Genomic DNA, 17,674 nt, shown 5'->3' with positions numbered 1-17,674 from the left:
TCCTTTATGGTATTAAAAACTGGAATATGTCACAGATTATTTACACATTACTGTGTAAATGAAAACAGAAATATTTACATGTTGCGAGGCTTAGGTTAGTACATTAGCAAAGCAGTCCAGAAGAGACAGCTAGATAGTTAAATGCTAAGAGAAGCATCTATAAAGTACTACAGTGATCAATGAAACATCTGTACACTTTTCTTTATGGTTGCACAAAGGCATGTTAGCTTGGACCATTGACACATAATACATTCCAAATGTCACATCACAAGTATAACTGGTATATGACGATAACTTTCAAAAATGGTACCACTCCTAGCAAAAGCAGGGATGGGGAACCTCTGGCCCTCCAGTTGTTCTTTGAACATCCTTGATCACTGGACATGTTTGCTGGGACCCATAGGAGACAGAGCCCAACCGCATCCAGCTTCCCCATATCTGAGCTAAGGTGTTAAGAGGAAGAAACTGCATGAAAAGACTTCAGGGTAGAATTCAGGGACTATTTGAAAGCAGGATAATCTCTTGACACACTCACCACTAAGATCCCATTGCCTTTTTTATCAATTGTGTATGCAATAGTTGGAGATGATTGAACTGTTATAACCTATGTGGATACCGTTTTATAGCTGTTCCAATTGACACATGTTGGCTAAGTCACACAAAACCAATTCTACGCTCGTAGGGGAGTTTTGGATTCAAGTGTCATGGCAAACGACAACCCCATTTGAAATCAGGGAGGGTTTCTACAGTTCAAAGAAATAAACGACAAAACATTGAGTACTCTTGTGGCATGCCCGAAGTAGCTCCTTGAATCCCAGCTGTTGATTCGTTTTTCCCTGCCCCATGCCATGCTTTCCTAGAAAAATCAAGGAGGCTATTCTATATCTCCCTCCTATGTGTAGTTTTCTCTGTAAAGAAATAATGATGAGATGATTTAGCTTTGCATGCTGCAGGAGATTGTGATTTAGGGGTGTGATTGTGTTCAACAGGGCTTTCAAGGAACAATTCGCAAATAGATTTCAACATACATATTGTTACACACAGCAAAACACTTGTCCCAGTTAAGGATATCTAATTTATGGCAGATTGACAGACAGACATAGGCACAAAATCCTGACTTTTGGAGCTCAGCATGGTGGGCTTCTCAGATGTTGACGGATTTGTAATTATGGTGGCTAGTTGGATACCATCTGTATTTCTAATTTCAACTCGTTGGGCGTGCTGGGTCTGCTTGTTGAATTCCTCTGAACCACACGATTCATTTTTTGCCCATGCCTCTCCCTTATCTTCTGGTGCAATGCTTTGTCTGTCTGAGCTCTCTCTTCTTCTGCGGCACCATAGACGCAAGCAACCATAGACAAAGACGCCAACAATGATGAGAAGCAAGACCGTGCTGGTTAGCCATATGCCCACGGCCAGGTCTTTCTTTTTGTTGCTTGTGGATGCCGGGTCTTGTTCAGGGGTGTTAAAAATTCTGCACTGGTCATTGGATGGGTTTGCCGACTGGCACGTTACACACAGAATGTAAGTTGTTAATGGGATCAGATTCTCGATGACAAACGAAGAACGGCTAGCTGGCACTCTCTCCTCTTTCTGAAAATGTTTCCTGGTGTATCCTGACAGCATTTTGTCCCAGTTTGGATTGTACATGATGCTGTAAAAGCTGTCGGTGCAGGTCGCCATTTTGGGCCAGATTACTAGGGCTGTGCTTCCTGTTATGTTTTGTACTGTTATCCCCATTGTGATACCGTCTTCTCAATATTTCACTTCCACAAACAGCGATAATCCTTAAGATTCAGGAGACCAAAAAGTTTCAATAAGCAGAGTTGAGAGGAAAATGAGAACTGCACTTCTGGAATTTAAGGGTGGGTTGGGGAATAATTATTTGAAAACATTACTTGTATTCCTGAAAGCATTTTCAGACAGTAAGCTGAATTTAATTTGTAATAAAATGTAGTCAAATGAGACAAGCATGTGTCATTCAGGCATTTACTTTACTACACCACTCTTCCTTTAAAAAACAAAACAGAAACTCAGGCTTACATGAAGCTCCTAGTGGCCTTCCATCCACGCACCAGTCAAGATTTTTTTAAAAAAATTGAGCTACAGAACTGGATAAAACCAGGCTTTTTAGATCCTTGCTTCAAATCACTCAATGCTGTTGGAGTCATAAGACATAATTTGAAGTGCGTTTCCTATTTAGTTGGAAATCAAGTTTCTTAAGTGGAATGATTTCAAAGTCATGGAATCTTAGTACAGTGGTACCTCTGATTACGAACTTAATTCGTTCTGGAGGTCCGTTCTTAACCTGAAACCAATCTTAACCTGAGGTACCACTTTAGCTAATGGGGCCTCCCACTCTTGCTGCGCCACCGGCGCACAAATTCTGTTCTCATCCTGAGGTAAAATTCTTAACCCAAGGTACTACTTCCGGGTTAGTGGAGTCTGTAACCCGAGGTGCTTGTAACCCGCGGTACCACTGTACCTATATTTTAATGATGTTTCATTGGGCATCTAATCAAATTAGCCATTGATGTGCTTCATTTTCTATTCTTGCCTTTCGCTTCCAAGCCAAGACAGTGAAAAACCTATGATGCAAAATGAAGCTTTTGATTGATACAAAATACCATCAAATCCAATTTTGTCAGGGAACAGATCTCATGTTCAAAGAGAAAAGCTTGCTGTCCCGCATTACTTATGCCTTTGAAATTTATAGCCACATTGACTTCTTTATTAGTTACCCTCTGTATAAGGTGATAGTGTAGAATTTGCTAAAATACCACTCTGCCATTCACGCATCCTTTAAAATTGCTATAACCATTCCAGGTTGACTTGAAAGATGTGAATTGCACTTCAGATATAAAGGATTTATCTTTCAGAGAAAGGGCTAAACCTTGTTTAGCATTCAGAATTTGCTACAGTTGTGAAAACAAACAGTAACTTCTTGCGGGTGGTTTACACTGCCTTTTAATGCTGTATTGTTTTTAACACTCGATTGGAAGCTGCCCAAATTGGCTGAAGAAACTCAGCCAGATGGGCGGGGTATAAATAAATAATAATAATAATAATAATAATAATAATAATAATTATTATTATTATTATTATTATTATTTATTTTATTACTACTACTACTACTTTCCCTGCACTTTTCTCCAACTATGCCCATGCATGAGAAAGTATTGTGCAACTTTACTCTGTATTTAAGCATTGCATATTAGTCATCTTGTAAGTAAATGTGACAAGGTATTGTTCATGACTAATAATATTCAAGTAATAACTCAAGTATTTCATGCAGAATTACTCATAGTCACAGAAAGGAATCGGTTTTGCATCAACATATTGAATTATATATTTAGGCTAATACATGGGTTCCCCCCCCCCCCCGAAATTGGTTAAAAATATTATTGCCTATAGTTGACATTTAAGACAATCATTTGGGACCTGTTTTTCTTTCCAGTTTGTGTATAAAATTGCTTCATAAAAGACCTCACCAATAAGTTTAGGTTGCATCACTAATTGCTAAATAGTATTAAAGGATTGTTACATTTGTTGATGTTGTAGAGTTAAGTGGGAAACATACCTTATTTAGGTTCAGTACTAGACCATAGCAAAATCAAATTTTAATTATATTAAAACAACCCCCCCCCCTTTTAAAGAAAAACACCTAAGTCTCCTGAGAACTGATTTCTCAAAAACTCTCCTTCAGAGTTTGTAAGTTTTAGGTTCTTAGGAGAAATATAATTGTGTTTTTGTTTTGCTCCAAGCTGAGATAAACAAAAGTAGAATATTTTAATTTTTTAAAAAAATTAAAATATTTGATTTTCAATAAAGTCAAACCAAACCCTGAGAACTAGAAGCTCATTTTCTCTTATTTTTATGAACTTAACAGTAATGGCAAACCTGCTGAGATGCACCACTGTATTGAACAGACATAAATTATTATAGGAGAGGTGCATCACAATGTAGAAATGATTCTGTATTTTATTATTTTTACCAGATACAACATTATTTTAAAGCTGTAAATGTACATTTATTCTTCTGTTTAATATTGCATAGTTGAGCTGCTGTGCCTTTTAATAGGTTAGAGTAAAAGTGTGTGATTTGAGGCTTCTACCTCTTATCTGTGTAGTCTTCAAACAAAACAGTCTCTCACTCCCTCTTTCTCATATTCATATATATATATTCTACACACAAACTCACTCCATCCCTACTGCATATTCACATACCATTAAGTTAAAGGTTTTCTTTACTGACTTGCTGAGGAAGAGTGCCCTGTGTTATTTTTATCCAGTTTTAAGAGTCCATACTTACCATCAGTGTAAAAATCCTGAGGCTTTCATCAAATACTTGAGGGGAAACCTCCGCTGGGTTCTCAGTATCCTCCTTTGAGCAAATAGCTTTCTTCATGGTCCGTGGTTGCCAGTTTTCCCCCTAGCAGGCTACATGGACCAAGTTCTCATTACGTGACACTTCGACAGGGATGCGAGCAATGAGACCTCCTTCGTCACCTTTCTGCCAACCTTCATACGCAAGGGCATCTTGTCTTAAGTGTTCTGTTGCCTAGGTTTTCCGAGGAGAAAAGCAAGTCTTCACTTTCTCTTGCTTATGCTCCCTGTTAGAAATTGGGCAGCTGGAGTGCTCCAGTTAGGTTCTTCTTTTGTGTTGCCTGGGCTTGCGTTGCTGCTGATGCAAGTGAATAATGCTCTGTTCTTCGGTGACATCACTACTTAAACTCCTGGGCTTGGGGAGGAGGGGGCGTAGCTTTAGGAAGAGCATTTTGACTTCCTTACCTTGACGCAGCTTCTGTCAGATTGCTGCTATTAATTTGTCTTCTGTATCTCTAGATTATATGGGTCCCCCCCTTAAAAGCAGTTTCTCTCAGGTTTGGCTGACATATACACATCAACATTACACATTAGATCTGTTACGTGTACATAGCTTTCTTGTATAACGTAACATTTCTCATATAAACAGTTTTAAATCTTTATGTATCATTTCTGAAATATTCAATGCTGACTGCTTGTTGGCAGCATTTCTCTCTTTAGTAGTTGTCGTGCCACTACTTTCTTCTAGAGCTTTTCTGTTGTACTATAGATCGTGTGTGTTTGTATGTTTCTGTAAAAACACACACATATGCACATGTACAATGTATATACAGTATGTAAAAGGGGGAAAATAGAATTTAATCCATGTAGCTGTGCATCCACTTCCAGCTATTTTTTCAGAATCATATTTGCAACTATTTGGGGGGGGGGATTCAAAGCCTTCAATGCAAATATAAAAATAGGAATCTCATTTAAAAACCAGAGTTGCTGCATTATTTTTTCCATCCCTCAACACCAAGGTTGGAAATGCGGAAAGAAGGGGGGAAATTATGTTTTAGAGCCAACTACATATCCCAAATGTAATTAGAAGACCTAATCTTGTAATTAGATGTAGAAGCAGTGCTTTGTAAGATCCCTTCATAAACTATCTTTCTGTGTGTAGATATATACTGCAGCACTCAGGAATGTGCTATATTCCAGCCAAGCATTCATTTGTAGCTTGATATTTCAATAAAATATCCGTCAACAGGATTTAATTTTACCCGGAAAAATTTTTGTGCATAGATTTTGATAATATACCATTCAGTAGCAGCTGTAGCTCCCAATTAAGTATGAATTGCTTCTAACGTAATTTTTTTACACAGCACAGGGTTACAGGTGCTCTTGGGGAGGATATATATATTTTAGTTTCTTCCATACATATCCCACCAAGCCAGCATACATGTGGTTCCCAAGCAGTGACCTATAGCTCTCTTCTCTTAGGCCTCAATTTCCAGGATTCTCTGCTTAATTCTATATTTCAAGTAAATAGAAACATCTACCAAAAACACCTAACGTTAAGCCTGGAACAGGTCATAACACTTTTCACTAAACTTTACTAAGATTTCCTTTAGCTACAGGTGTATTTTCTTCCTGTTCATATTAGCAAATTTAAATTGTCCTAGGGTTGCTCAACTACCGCAGTTTGGTAATTTCAAAACAATGATATTTTTCCAGTTAACAAAGGGGAGGTTAGTGCAAGGTTTTGACTTTTTGTTTAAGAATATGTTCGAAAATTCTTTTGTCAGAATTCTGTTTTTTTATGTCAGTTAAATGCTTTAAAATAACTTCAGCATATTCTGGGTTGTTTGTTTGTTTGTTGGAAGAATTGTGTGTTACCTTTTTAATAGGTGAGAGTAGAATGAAAAGTTGATACTTTTTCTTCAGTTTTGAATGAAAATGTTTGATCAGAAAAATAATGTTGTTTCCCATGGAAGGATCTCTTAACAGGGAGAAAGGTCAGCCAACTAAAATTGTGTGTGTTTTTCTTCCTCTTTAGGCTTTGAATCTGACCTACTCCAGTATTTATAGCAATTACAGGAATTTTGTTGGCCCTCCCCATTTCAAAGTCATCTGCAGACTCCTGGGATACCAAGGCATTGCTGTGGTAATGGAAGAGTTACTGAAAGTCGTCAAGAGCTTGGTACGTTGTCCCACACGCTGTTCTTCATTTCAGTATTGATTTTTAAGGGAAGGGGAATTGATTCTTCTTGTTTAGTTCACTGAGCACCCAGCAGACATTTACCTGACTGGGTAAGCACAGGATAACCATACGTGCTTCTTGAGGTACAAAGGAGAATAGTTTGAGAACAGCAAATAACTGGGGCGGGGGGAGCCTTGTGTGTGAAGAGACACGCCTGATGTGTCTGATACTTGAAAGCATCATCACACATTTTAAAATTTAAATGAACCATGTGAGTGCCTTGCATGAAACAAATTCTTGTTTTTGAGGAGAGAGAAAAAGAAATGGAGCGTGTGTGTGAGAGAGACTCTCTAGTACTTAAAATGATTAGGAAATGAACAGACATTAAAATCTTGCTATGTAAAAATCCTTGGCTTGCACAGTTCTGCCTACAACGACAAAGTACAGTGGTACCTCTGGTTGCAAACGGGATCTGTTCCGGAGGCCCGTTCGCAACATGAAAAGCCCACAACCTGAAGCGCAGTATCTGCGCAGGTGCACGGTGTGATTTGGCACTTGTGCGCATGTGCGAAGGGCAATTTGGCACTTCTGCGCGAGCGGTGAAACCCAGAAGTAACCCTTTCCGGTACTTCTAGGTCGCCGCGGGACGCAACCTAAAAAAACGTATCATGAAGCAAACATAACATGAGGTATGACTGAATTTTGAATCTGGCCCAGACTTATCTTAAATTAGGCTTTAAATGCTGCATATTCATTCATACCCCCATGTGGCAGTTTGCCTTACAAAAAAAAAAACATCACATTCACCACCATTGGGACCTTTTTTTCCTAAGCCTACGGGAGAGAGAGAGAAGGCATGGAGAAGCTTAAATGACTATATGTGGATTGGGGATGGTAGTGTAGGAATGTATGTGACTGGGATGTCCTTCCTTGCCCATTTCTGCCTTCCATCTACCACTGGTATGGAGCCTCAACTACTTTCCCTTGTGGGAATGCAGACTTCAGCTTAAGAGAAGTTTCCCCAGCCCTCTCCTAAGTCTTGTGTTAGAGCCAGAACATTTTCAGAACCTCTATTTCTTTTATAATGAACATCTTTAGGTAGCCGTGCATAAGGGAAGTACAAATCAGCAGATGATAACCAGTGGCATTAAATTAAAAATGCCCTAGTTTGCACATCTCTCAATTGCTGATTACTTTCCTCCCCACCCCCCGCCTTACTTCAAAAAGCAACAGTTAGGAGACTTTGTCTCTCTTTCTCCTTTCAAGCCTTCGTGACCATTGTTCCTGGCAGTTAATTATATAGTGGGCAAAACAGGAGAACCTATCCATTAGTGCATATCAGATTGACTTTAGTTAGTCTTCAGACCTGAAGGCAAAACAAGTGGTTGGCGTACTAGGAAGACCCTTTGCTGCAAAATTAAAGCTCTTGGGTATGAATCACATTTCATAAGCAGACAAGATTAAAAATTGGTCTCGGTGAAACCAAGAAACACCCGCACACCATTGTACTGTTTGTCTAGAATTGCTCCAGGCTAATATAAAACTACTGGTTATTTCTGGGTTTTGCCTTTACAGGGGAACATTGGGTCTGCTTGTGCATGGGAGCTTCCCCACTCCTTCTCTCCCACTGCAGCCCCATGCACACAATCCAAGATACCTCTCCTGGTAGTGAGAGGGTAGACTTGGCAAAAGTTAGGGCGAGGCACCGTGCAAGAAGTAGCTTGAGCAAAACTGCTTTTGCCTGTTTTGGGTTATTCTCCCCACCTACCCACCCACACATACCATAAACACCTCGTTCGAGGTCTTTCCTGGTGATCCCCAAACCATAGGAGAGCCTCTAAATGGGCTTTTCAAAAATTGAGTATGTATTTCAGAGTTGGGGAACGTTTTCGGCTCCTTAGGCCAAATTCTTACCAGCATTCACTTTGTGGACCAAATTAAACTGTTGAGTGGGGTTGCCTACCTTTCAATCATATTATGCAATTATGATATCACATGATTGACAGGTGGACATTGCCACCCACCTTTCAAAATCCCTCATACTGGTTTTCCAAGTGCTCAACAGCTAGGTGGTTGTCAGATGTTTGGGAACATGCTGTAGCTTCAAGGCCCTTCTGCTGCATACAAAAAACTTTAGGACAGCCTCCGCACTCCCCTTTGAGCCTTCTGTAAGCCCTGTACAAAAGGGCTCTTTGAAGGACCTGCCCCCTCCTTCTCCTTCTCCTTTAATTATTGGAGTGAGCAGGCAGGCAGCAGGTGGTACGGGGCCGGGGGTGAGGCAGAGGAGAAAAGGGGCTGCATTTACGATTTGGAGTAGTAATACTCCAGCTTGTGTTTATTGTGTGTCACAGCTTGGCTTCTGTTTTTCTTCAGCAATACTAATCACCTGTGTTCTTGCAGCTCCAAGGCACCATTCTGCAATATGTGAAGACGTTAATGGAAGTGATGCCGAAAATCTGTAGGTTACCCAGACATGAGTATGGCTCCCCGGGTAAGTTACCTTTTAGATCATGTCATTCCAGTGTTAAGAGCCAGTTTTGTTCCTTGGCTTTAGAACATTATTTAACAAACAGTTTAGAGAGGCACACAGTACTGAACAATTTTGTTCTCACATTGTCATGCAGTGCATTTCCATATTTTCTCAAAGTACATTCTGTGGGTATGAGAGCAGGGCCATCTTTGGGGTGGTGGCAAATAGGGGACACCACCCTGGACCCCTCGCCTCACGCCAGTGGTCCCAGTCAATGCCCAACCAGACTTCCCCGTCTGCCATCCATCTGGCAATGCTTCCCAACTCCTCCCTTCATATAGCATGGAAAGAGGTGGAAGGAACTCACTGACAAAGCTGCCTTTAAACATTAGAAAAATAAAAAGTGTAAGCCACAGGTAGAGGGGTGGGTTCACTGCTGCTAAAGCGCCAGCAAAACAATGGGGAGTATCCAACTAGACAGTTCTGCCAGAGCAAGGTTTTTTGTTGTTGTTACTGTGCAATAGAACCTTCCCACCCTCTATTCTCTTCCACTGCACAGTTAAAAGCCCTTATGTCAATAAAACTATTTAGTTGGATAACACCCAAAGACAACAAAAAGTAAGATGTGGGGAGGAGGGCTCAAAAACACCACCTTTGCCAATGATAGCAGAGGAAGCGGAGAGATTAAGGCTACACGATGTGATTTGCTCCAGGCCCTGTACCCCCATAGGGACATAAATAAATCAACATTTATTTGGAACACTGAGATCTCATCCACGCTGCAATAAATGCGATACTTGCAGGGAAATATTAGGCTCCTGATTTCCAACAAAGCCTTTCCCTGCTCACCCAGCAGTCAGTCTTTTGTGCACTGGCGTAGCGTGGGGGGTGCAGGGGGGGCCGGCCGCACCGGGCGCAACATCTGGGGGTTAGGGCAAATCCACGGGTTAGGGGGCGCAAATCCACGGGTTAGGGGGCGCAAATTACTTGCCTTGCCCCGGGTGCTGACAACCCACGCTACACCACTGCTTTTGTGGCCTTCCTGCACCTTTATAACACCTTTCAGCCGCAGCTGCCACTCCCATGTGCTCCCTGCATGCACTATTATTCTGGCCAACTCCACAAGCCCACCTGTCCCCTTAGAGCAGCAGTTCTCAACCTGTGGGTCTCCAGATGTTGTTGGACTACAACTCCCATCATCCCTGAGCTCTGGCCTTGTTAGCTAGGAGTGATGGGAGTTGTAGTTCAACAACATCTGGGGACCCACAGCTTGAGAAAGGCTGCCTTAGAGCAATGCTAAGCTCTCCCCTCCCTCGCCCCCTTAACACAACCCTTGGCTCTCTTTGTATCTCCTCTGCCCCTTTTCCTCACCTGTCTAGCCCTCTCTCAGGTCTCTCCTTCATAGTCCACTACATACTTCGGGCTGTTTCCCACCCAAGGCTCCCAAGTGTGGAGAACACCTGCAAACATTCTTGCTTATTTCTTGTCTTCTTGTGTGGATGTGGGAGACAAGGCATTGCAGATGCCGACAACGTATGTGCTTATCTTTGACTTCTGGAACATTGATGTGTTGTTCAAAGCTTGTTGTATTCAGTAGGTATTTTAGCCTTTTAATACAAATGGCCCTGGTAAGGGCAGCTGCTCCTGGGATGCCACTTCAGAAGAATTATCACTGATGAGCCATTATTGTTTGACTGTGATTTTGAGATTTATTCTCTTCTCTGAGCCTAACCTCTGCAATTTCAGCACGACTGAATCATTGCCCTTTGTTCCTGGCTTTGAGTATGTTTTCTCCTCCTCCCTCTTCCTTCCTAGCTCCCCGTATTACTGAGCCTTATTAGAGCTCCTTTTGACTTGGATTTAACTTCTTATTAGGTGCTTGACTCCTGTTAGCAAGACTGAACATAAGTCAAAGAGGCTCTGAGTTGTTGAACCCTGTGGTTCTCCTTTCGAGCTGATTTACTGCCTCATTAGCCATTGTTAAAAAGTGTGAGGGGTTCACGCGTCGGCTACCTTAAAATCAGGCAATGGAATTTTTATACAAAAGTCACATTTGTTTTAGTAAGTATTATGGGGAGTCAGTTAAATAGAAATAAAACTCTGTACTCCTATCCCACACCCAGCAGAAAGAACATTGATTGCAGCTTATATTCGGGCCAATACGGTAACTCTCGCCTAGCTTCACTTCACCCTCTAGCAGAATCAGGAGGCATCAAATTTCTAAAATTGTTTATTATGATGATGATGATGATGATGATACCCTTCTGGGTATCAAAATTGACTCCTTGTTATCATAGTTGTTTTTTATCCAGCTGTCTCCTGTGATGTGTTTTCATACATAACCTAATTTTTCTAAGATGTTAATCCTCGGACAAATATTATTTTAGCTAAACCCATCTACCTTACAGCTCATGCGTGCCTTGTAGTTCAAAGGAAGGTGAAAGTCACACCAGCTAACCCACAACTGAAGCTTAAACCAACTTCAGGTCATGGTTTGGCAGACCATGAATGAGCAACTATGAGAACCTTGAGATTGTGTGCTTTCTGCTACCTGTATGGGAAGGAGAAGTAGACGTTTCTGGTTTGAAGGAGCATCTGAATGCAATCTAAGTGTTGAGTACACACCCAATTTTTAGCCATCTCCAGTATCTTGGAGAACAAGCAGCTCCTAAACTGTCATATGGAAAAATAAATGTATTCTTAGGCGTAATTCCTATTATAACTAATGCATGCTTACTGAGTGTACAGAGGGTTATCAAGATTGTTCCCTAACTTTTGGATATTTTTTGTAAACGTTGCACTAGCACATATATTTTAACACACTGATTATGTATGATCTTAAGCCCATGAAATTGGAGGTAAAGATTGCACAAGCTTCAAAAATTGCCAAAAAAAACACTTGTTGTTGTTGTTTAGTCGTGTCTGACTCTCTATGACCCCATGGACCAGAGCACGCCAGGCACTCCTGTCTTCCACTGCCTCCCGCGGTTTGGTTAAACTCATGTTAGTAGCTTCGAGAACACTGTCCAACCATCTCATCCTCTGTCGTCCCCTTCTCCTTGTACCCTCCGTCTTTCCCAGTATCAGGGTCTTTTCCAGGGAGTCTTCTCTTCTCATGAGGTGGCCAAAGTATTGGAGCCTCAGCTTCAGGATCTGTCCTTCTAGTGAGCACTTATGTCAAAAAAAACCAACCAAACAAAAAACCTTATGTAAAGGTATAAAATCTTATTATTAGACATGATTTGTTTCCTTACCACAGAAGTTTGTACACATGCTTATTTGCACACATCCTACACGTGTACAGAGCTTTTATGTGTCCTCTACCTTCAGAGCTCCTGTGTATGACCTACCCAATATTCTATAAGGATTGGGTGACCTTTGTTGTTGAGTGAAGCCCCGTACAGCCTATAGCAGTGGTTCCTATTTAACTAAGCACTGTGGAGCCCCCGTTTTTCAAAACGTTTTTGAAAACATTGATATCTCTCTGGTAGTTTTTGTCCTTTGAATGGTTCCACCATACCCACCAACGTGTACTAGCGCAAAACCAGGACATTCATCTTCCGGGCTGTGCTTCACAAGTCATGTGACCCATGCATGATAGCACGGTCCTCCAAGACAGGAATATCCCTGATGAGTATGTGCCATGGGCCCCCTGGATGGGTTACGCGTACCCCTATGGGGTCTGCGGACTACAAATTAGGAACCACTGGCCTATGGAGTTGTCAAATACAGTATTTTTGTCCCTGTTGAAAATTGCCCTAATGAGAGTGTTGATCAAAATGTATGCTTGGAAGATGCTAGTTTTCTGTGAATTTTTACTTTTACTTCCTGGTGCACAAATTCATTGGGGTGTTTATTTATCTCGCTTTCCGCAATCTCTGTCTCTCCTCATCTTATGTCTCAGGTATTCTGGAATTCTTCCATCACCAGCTGAAGGATATTGTTGAGTATGCAGAACTGAAAACTGTCTGTTTCCAGAATCTGCGGGAAGTGGGAAACGCTATCCTTTTCTGCCTCCTCATTGAACAGAGCTTGGTAAGCTGGTGATTTGCATCTATATTCACTTTCAAATACTGTCTGATATTTTACTTGTTTTCAGGTGACACAAGTTCAGCTGTAAGTTTCAAGTCAACTTTCCAGTCCTTTAAAATTTTATTTCTTTGGAAATAACGTTTTGAGGCGGAGTCAGGGAAAGAATTCATTATGCGAATTAAGATCCATAATTACAGAAACAGTAGACTTTTTATTTCCTTCCTTTATTTTTATACTTGTAAAGAAATGTGTTCTTCTGATGCCATCTGGTGTCCAGATTAGGAAAGGTAACTGCAGCTTTTTGTAAAAAAATAAATAAATTATTATTTATTTATTTTTAAAAAGGGCGTGCTGGCAACTCCATCTCTTTTCATTCAGCCTAACAATTCAACTCTGGCACCAAAAGCTGTGGAACTTGGCTTCAATAGAGAAAATAACATGTTACTTAAGAACAGGGTAGTTTTTCCACCTTTGGTCCCCACCCTGCATTCAGGTCTCACCTGTGGCTCAATATGAAACAGCGGTCGCCCTGGGAAACAGCTGTGACTGATGAGCTAAACCAAGGGAGGGTAACCAATGGGTCTCAAACCCTTGAGGTTGTGAAGACAGGCTCCGCTGGATTGAGCGGGTCCAATGGTCCAGAAGGCAGTTTCTGCACATGCTGTAGAGGGAAGTGAGGGGCAGATGAGTCACATCAACCTAGGAAGGTAGCCCATCTAGGAGAAGGAAAACTGATCCTAAAGCTCTGCCTTACAGAATAACTTCCGTAGAACAAAAGGCTAAGGAGCAAACCCTACACAAATCTGAAGTAGAGTCCCTAAGACGGTTGGTTGGCACCTTGTATGCCTCCTTCCAGCAACTCTGTCAGCCAAGCTGGTGCCAAACACATTGTGCTCTCCTTTCCTTTGGACCACATCAGCGAGGCTGAGATGGAGGCTCTTGTGGTCTGGGCAGCCCAGGACCTCCATCCACACTGCCCAGGCCTGCGCCCCAGGAAGGTCACTTTGGTGCTGCTAACGTTGACTTCATCCTCGGAAGCACACTCCATTGTCTCTCGAGGCAGACAGATGCCAACTTTTAAGGGACCGTTAAGCCATAGTCTCATTGCATAAAACTTTGCAAGACTATTTCCTTTATTGGTAATGATTATATGGAGTTGCAGGTGCCAGGCAGATATACCTGCCTTTGGGACTCATAAACATTTCCCCCCAGAGACAGTGGAGAAGATAGTCATAACGGGACCAAGAGAAACAGGAAAAACATTTTTTAGTTCACTTAATCCTCTTGCTGGCGTTTCTTCGGATGCAAGTCAGCGTTTAACAGTAGCTGTTAACTAATTTGGTTTTTTGTACACTTGGCACTTGAGCGTATATTTTTGGAACTATTTGCCCAATTAGCCAAATGTGACCAACCCTGGTTTTGGCCTAGAACTAATGTGGGTGGTGTGTTTTTTGTGTGTGTAAGGTATAGAAATATAAGAAGAAGGGGTGATGGGTACAGATCAGTTCCATTTAAGTTATGATGTGTGGTGTATGTGTGTTCTCTTATACTGAGGGTGAGAACTGAAGGCAAATTCCAGAAATGAGCCCTGATGCTGCCTTGTAAATTGACACTTTGCTTTCATTTTGCCTGGCTGCCTTGTGCATTTGGAGAGGAAAAACAAAGCAGTTTGCATTGCCAAAGCGTGCTAATTTTCTGAGCTAGTTTCATCACTGAATTACCTAGGTTACGGAAATTGCTTCAGAATGGTCAGTGCACTTACTTGACCAGGTCTTTGAATTACTGCTCTTGCAGGAACTATCCTTGGGAGATAATGGATTATGGAAATAATGCTGATAAAAATAAAAGCATGAGTCACTGCTTGGTTCACATCTCTCCGTCTACCACTTGAACATTGTGTTAGGCTTTTTGGTAGAGAATGCTAATAAATTTTCTAATTCTGCCTGTAGAATAGGCTCTCTGTTTTAACAGGAAGGTGCAGCTTTATTAAGAGTCTTGTGGACTGAAACCAATGTGACGTAGAAAATCCAAGATTCGATTTTGCATTAAAACACACACACACACTCGCTTACCATGCACAAGCTTTAATTGGTGTAAGAGGGTTTTTGTTTTAAACCCATTTCCTCTGTACTATCTGCCTAATGTAAATCTGCCATAGTACTAATATCTTGAGAGCTGGAAAATGGCGTGGGGTAAAATTTTTATCCCACCAGGTGTTGTTCCTCCCTTGCTTTTTGAGTTCGAAGCAGAATCTAGAAATCCAATCCCAGATCTGCCACGTCGCATCTGTTTCAGCCCAAGGCAACCTCTTGCAATTGCATTTTGCAAGAGGCCAAGGCGACATGTGCTGCTTCTGAAAAGTGTTTAGCTGGCTAAACTGGTGCCGTCAAATGCTGCTGGTGTGTTGTGTTTTCAATGAGTTCTGTCCGCTTTGTTGCAGTCACTGGAGGAAGTGTGTGATCTGTTGCATGCTGCACCATTCCAGAATATTTTGCCGAGAGTTCATGTCAAAGGTATGTCTCCTTATAGTGACCCGTCAACCTGAATGCGCTGACCAAGGGTTCCATAATCTTCCGGATGGTGCTGCTTGCTTGGGACTGCAAAAACTGGCGGTGGGGGAAATAATAGACCATGATACATGTCTGCCATTGGTGGTTTGGCAAGTTACAAATTGGGTACGCCACCTGTGAAGCTTGGAAAGTAAGCAGGCTGAGCCATGAAGCCTGAGGAATAGGGAGGCCGTTTCCTACACTGAAAGCGTTGGGATGAAAAACACGTTGCGAAAAGTATTGCTTAGCCCCTTGTGTAACTTGGAGTACTTGCTGCTTGGGAGGGTTTGTTTCCTGCACAATGCAGTGTTTCTCCACCACTTCCTGTTGCCAGCAGCACATATTTCCCGCTGCCTCCTCACCCACCAACAGCATTCTCACTAGTTTGCCAACTGAAGTCAAGCAGTTTCCCCCTTGCCCTGCTTAGAAACAGACAAACTTGTCATCTCAATAGACAGCCAAGGAATTGGCCAGCATCACTGCCAGTTCAGTTCACCCACTTGCTGCAAAACATTTCCTTGTCGCAAATGATGTGTGAGCCAATGCCTTTTGAAAACTTTGAAAATCAGTTCCCCTATACATAAAATTCCATTTCTTGGAGTCTGGAATTTTGTGTTTGATAAGATTTATCTTAATGGATTTTAATGTGTGTGGGAAGAAAAGTATGTTGGAACACAATAGCTTTATTTTAGGAGTCAAGTAAGCAGCTCCCACTGCAAGTGTCCTGCTGTTGATTTCTTTTCAATTAAAGGAAACTATGGCAGAGGAATAAATCAAGCAAAAGGGAACCATTTTGATCCTCAGATCTTTCCTTTAAGTGCTAGGTTCTTTATGACTCTTGTTTTATGGGGTTTTTTTGTACTGCATTTTATTGGCCTCTTATCGGTAGGCCTTTTTGGTTCCTATCTTCCTTGAGTGTGTAATGCAGAAAATTATGGGATTTTTTAAAAGCAATACAATGAATGCATAACCATTATAGGAACAATGCAAAGGTGTTTCTCTTTTAAGCACTACTTCCCTTTAAAAAAACAAAATAATGTTGTCTCATTCCAGAGGGTGAAAGACTGGATGCTAAAATGAAGAGACTAGAATCAAAGTATGCTCCACTCCACCTCGTTCCACTGATTGAAAGACTAGGAACACCTCAGGTACAGCTTTCATTCTTTGGGCAGTAAAGCTGTATTCTCCCCCCCCCCCCAAAAAAAATCCACAGTACAAGGGAAAAGATGCCTGGGCATCATTTGGTTTGCAGTTCCGGCTGCTGGATAGAGCAACCAAGCGCATTGCCAGTTGCTAAATGCCTGGAGACAGGGTTACGGGGACATTGCCGTAATTCTCTGGAGATAATTTTCTTCTTTATGTACTATCATGGTATTCTCTTTGGTTGCAACCGTAGCAAATCGCCATCGCAAGAGAAGGAGACTTGCTGACCAAGGAGCGCCTCTGCTGTGGGCTGTCCATGTTTGAAGTCATCTTGACCAGGATTCGAACCTTCCTCGATGACCCAATCTGGCGTGGGCCTCTCCCCAGCAACGGTGTGATGCATGTTGACGAATGCGTGGAATTCCACCGCTTGTGGAGCGCAATGCAGTTTGTGTACTGCATTCCTGTGGGGACTCATGAGTTTACCGTGGAGTACGTATCTTGAGTGCTTGCTTAAGGCCCCCGTATATAACGCTTGCTTATTTCAGTAGCTAGGTGTGGGATGTCACCAAGAAAACGATGAGATCGGTTTGGGATTTTTGATCACACGGCAAATGGAAAGAGGGAAAAAGCCATAGTCGCCTCATGTACTCCTTGAATGCCCTTTTTAGTATGACCTTAGAAACAATTGCGAGCACCCACTGTTAAGATCGCAGAAGGGAAGAGCGTTTCTTGCAAAGACCTGTTTTTTGTTGTTGTCTGATGTAGAGAGGTATATGTCCTTTAGAACCAAATTTCTTACCAAGGCTTTACAAATTTGCCTAATAAAACTTTAAAAGGGGGAATGGGAAATGATTTATCTTGTAAAGGTTGGGGAGTAGAAATGTAAACCACGATTATTAGCAGTATTCTTGGTGTTATTATTTTTATGGCTGCTCACTAAACAAAATAAATTGGACTGAACATTAGTCAC

The 17,674-nt window shown here is 41.7% G+C and overlaps 2 protein-coding genes across 3 annotated transcripts in view; one reads left to right on the top strand and one right to left on the bottom strand.

Moving 5' to 3' along the window:
• The window catches only part of CYFIP1 (cytoplasmic FMR1 interacting protein 1), a 56,862-nt gene that overhangs the window by 37,340 nt on the left and 1,848 nt on the right, over nucleotides 1–17,674 (top strand). Inside the window, 7 exon segments of the mRNA XM_083610421.1 lie at nucleotides 6,276–6,360; nucleotides 6,364–6,507; nucleotides 8,908–8,998; nucleotides 12,882–13,012; nucleotides 15,450–15,522; nucleotides 16,612–16,706; nucleotides 16,955–17,193. Coding sequence (XP_083466547.1) covers nucleotides 6,276–6,360; nucleotides 6,364–6,507; nucleotides 8,908–8,998; nucleotides 12,882–13,012; nucleotides 15,450–15,522; nucleotides 16,612–16,706; nucleotides 16,955–17,193 — 858 coding nt within the window.
• FNDC9 (fibronectin type III domain containing 9) lies at nucleotides 1,017–4,899 on the bottom strand. Of its 2 annotated transcripts, none has more exons than XM_083611100.1 (2): nucleotides 4,312–4,899; nucleotides 1,017–1,787 (listed from the first exon to the last, which is right to left on the bottom strand). In XM_083611100.1, exon 2 carries the CDS (start codon nucleotides 1,738–1,740, stop codon nucleotides 1,072–1,074), a length of 669 nt encoding a protein of 222 aa, XP_083467226.1. In that variant the 5' UTR covers nucleotides 1,741–1,787; nucleotides 4,312–4,899; the 3' UTR covers nucleotides 1,017–1,071. The 2 variants fall into 2 exon arrangements, with proteins under 2 accessions (XP_083467226.1, XP_083467225.1); XM_083611099.1 differs by having other exon boundaries at nucleotides 1,017–1,852; nucleotides 4,312–4,897.

The sequence above is a fragment of the Podarcis filfolensis genome, assembly GCF_964270895.1.
Source record: "Podarcis filfolensis genome assembly, chromosome: 4".
In the NCBI taxonomy this organism is placed as follows: domain Eukaryota; kingdom Metazoa; phylum Chordata; class Lepidosauria; order Squamata; family Lacertidae; genus Podarcis; species Podarcis filfolensis.
The sequence above is the reverse complement of the archived record's forward strand: the minus strand, read 5'-3'. Positions and strand labels throughout refer to the sequence as shown.

Excerpts from the sequence above, each read along its gene's own strand:
- FNDC9 (XM_083611100.1), bottom strand. The coding sequence starts at position 1,740 with ATGGGGATAACAGTACAAAACATAACAGGAAGCACAGCCCTAGTAATC.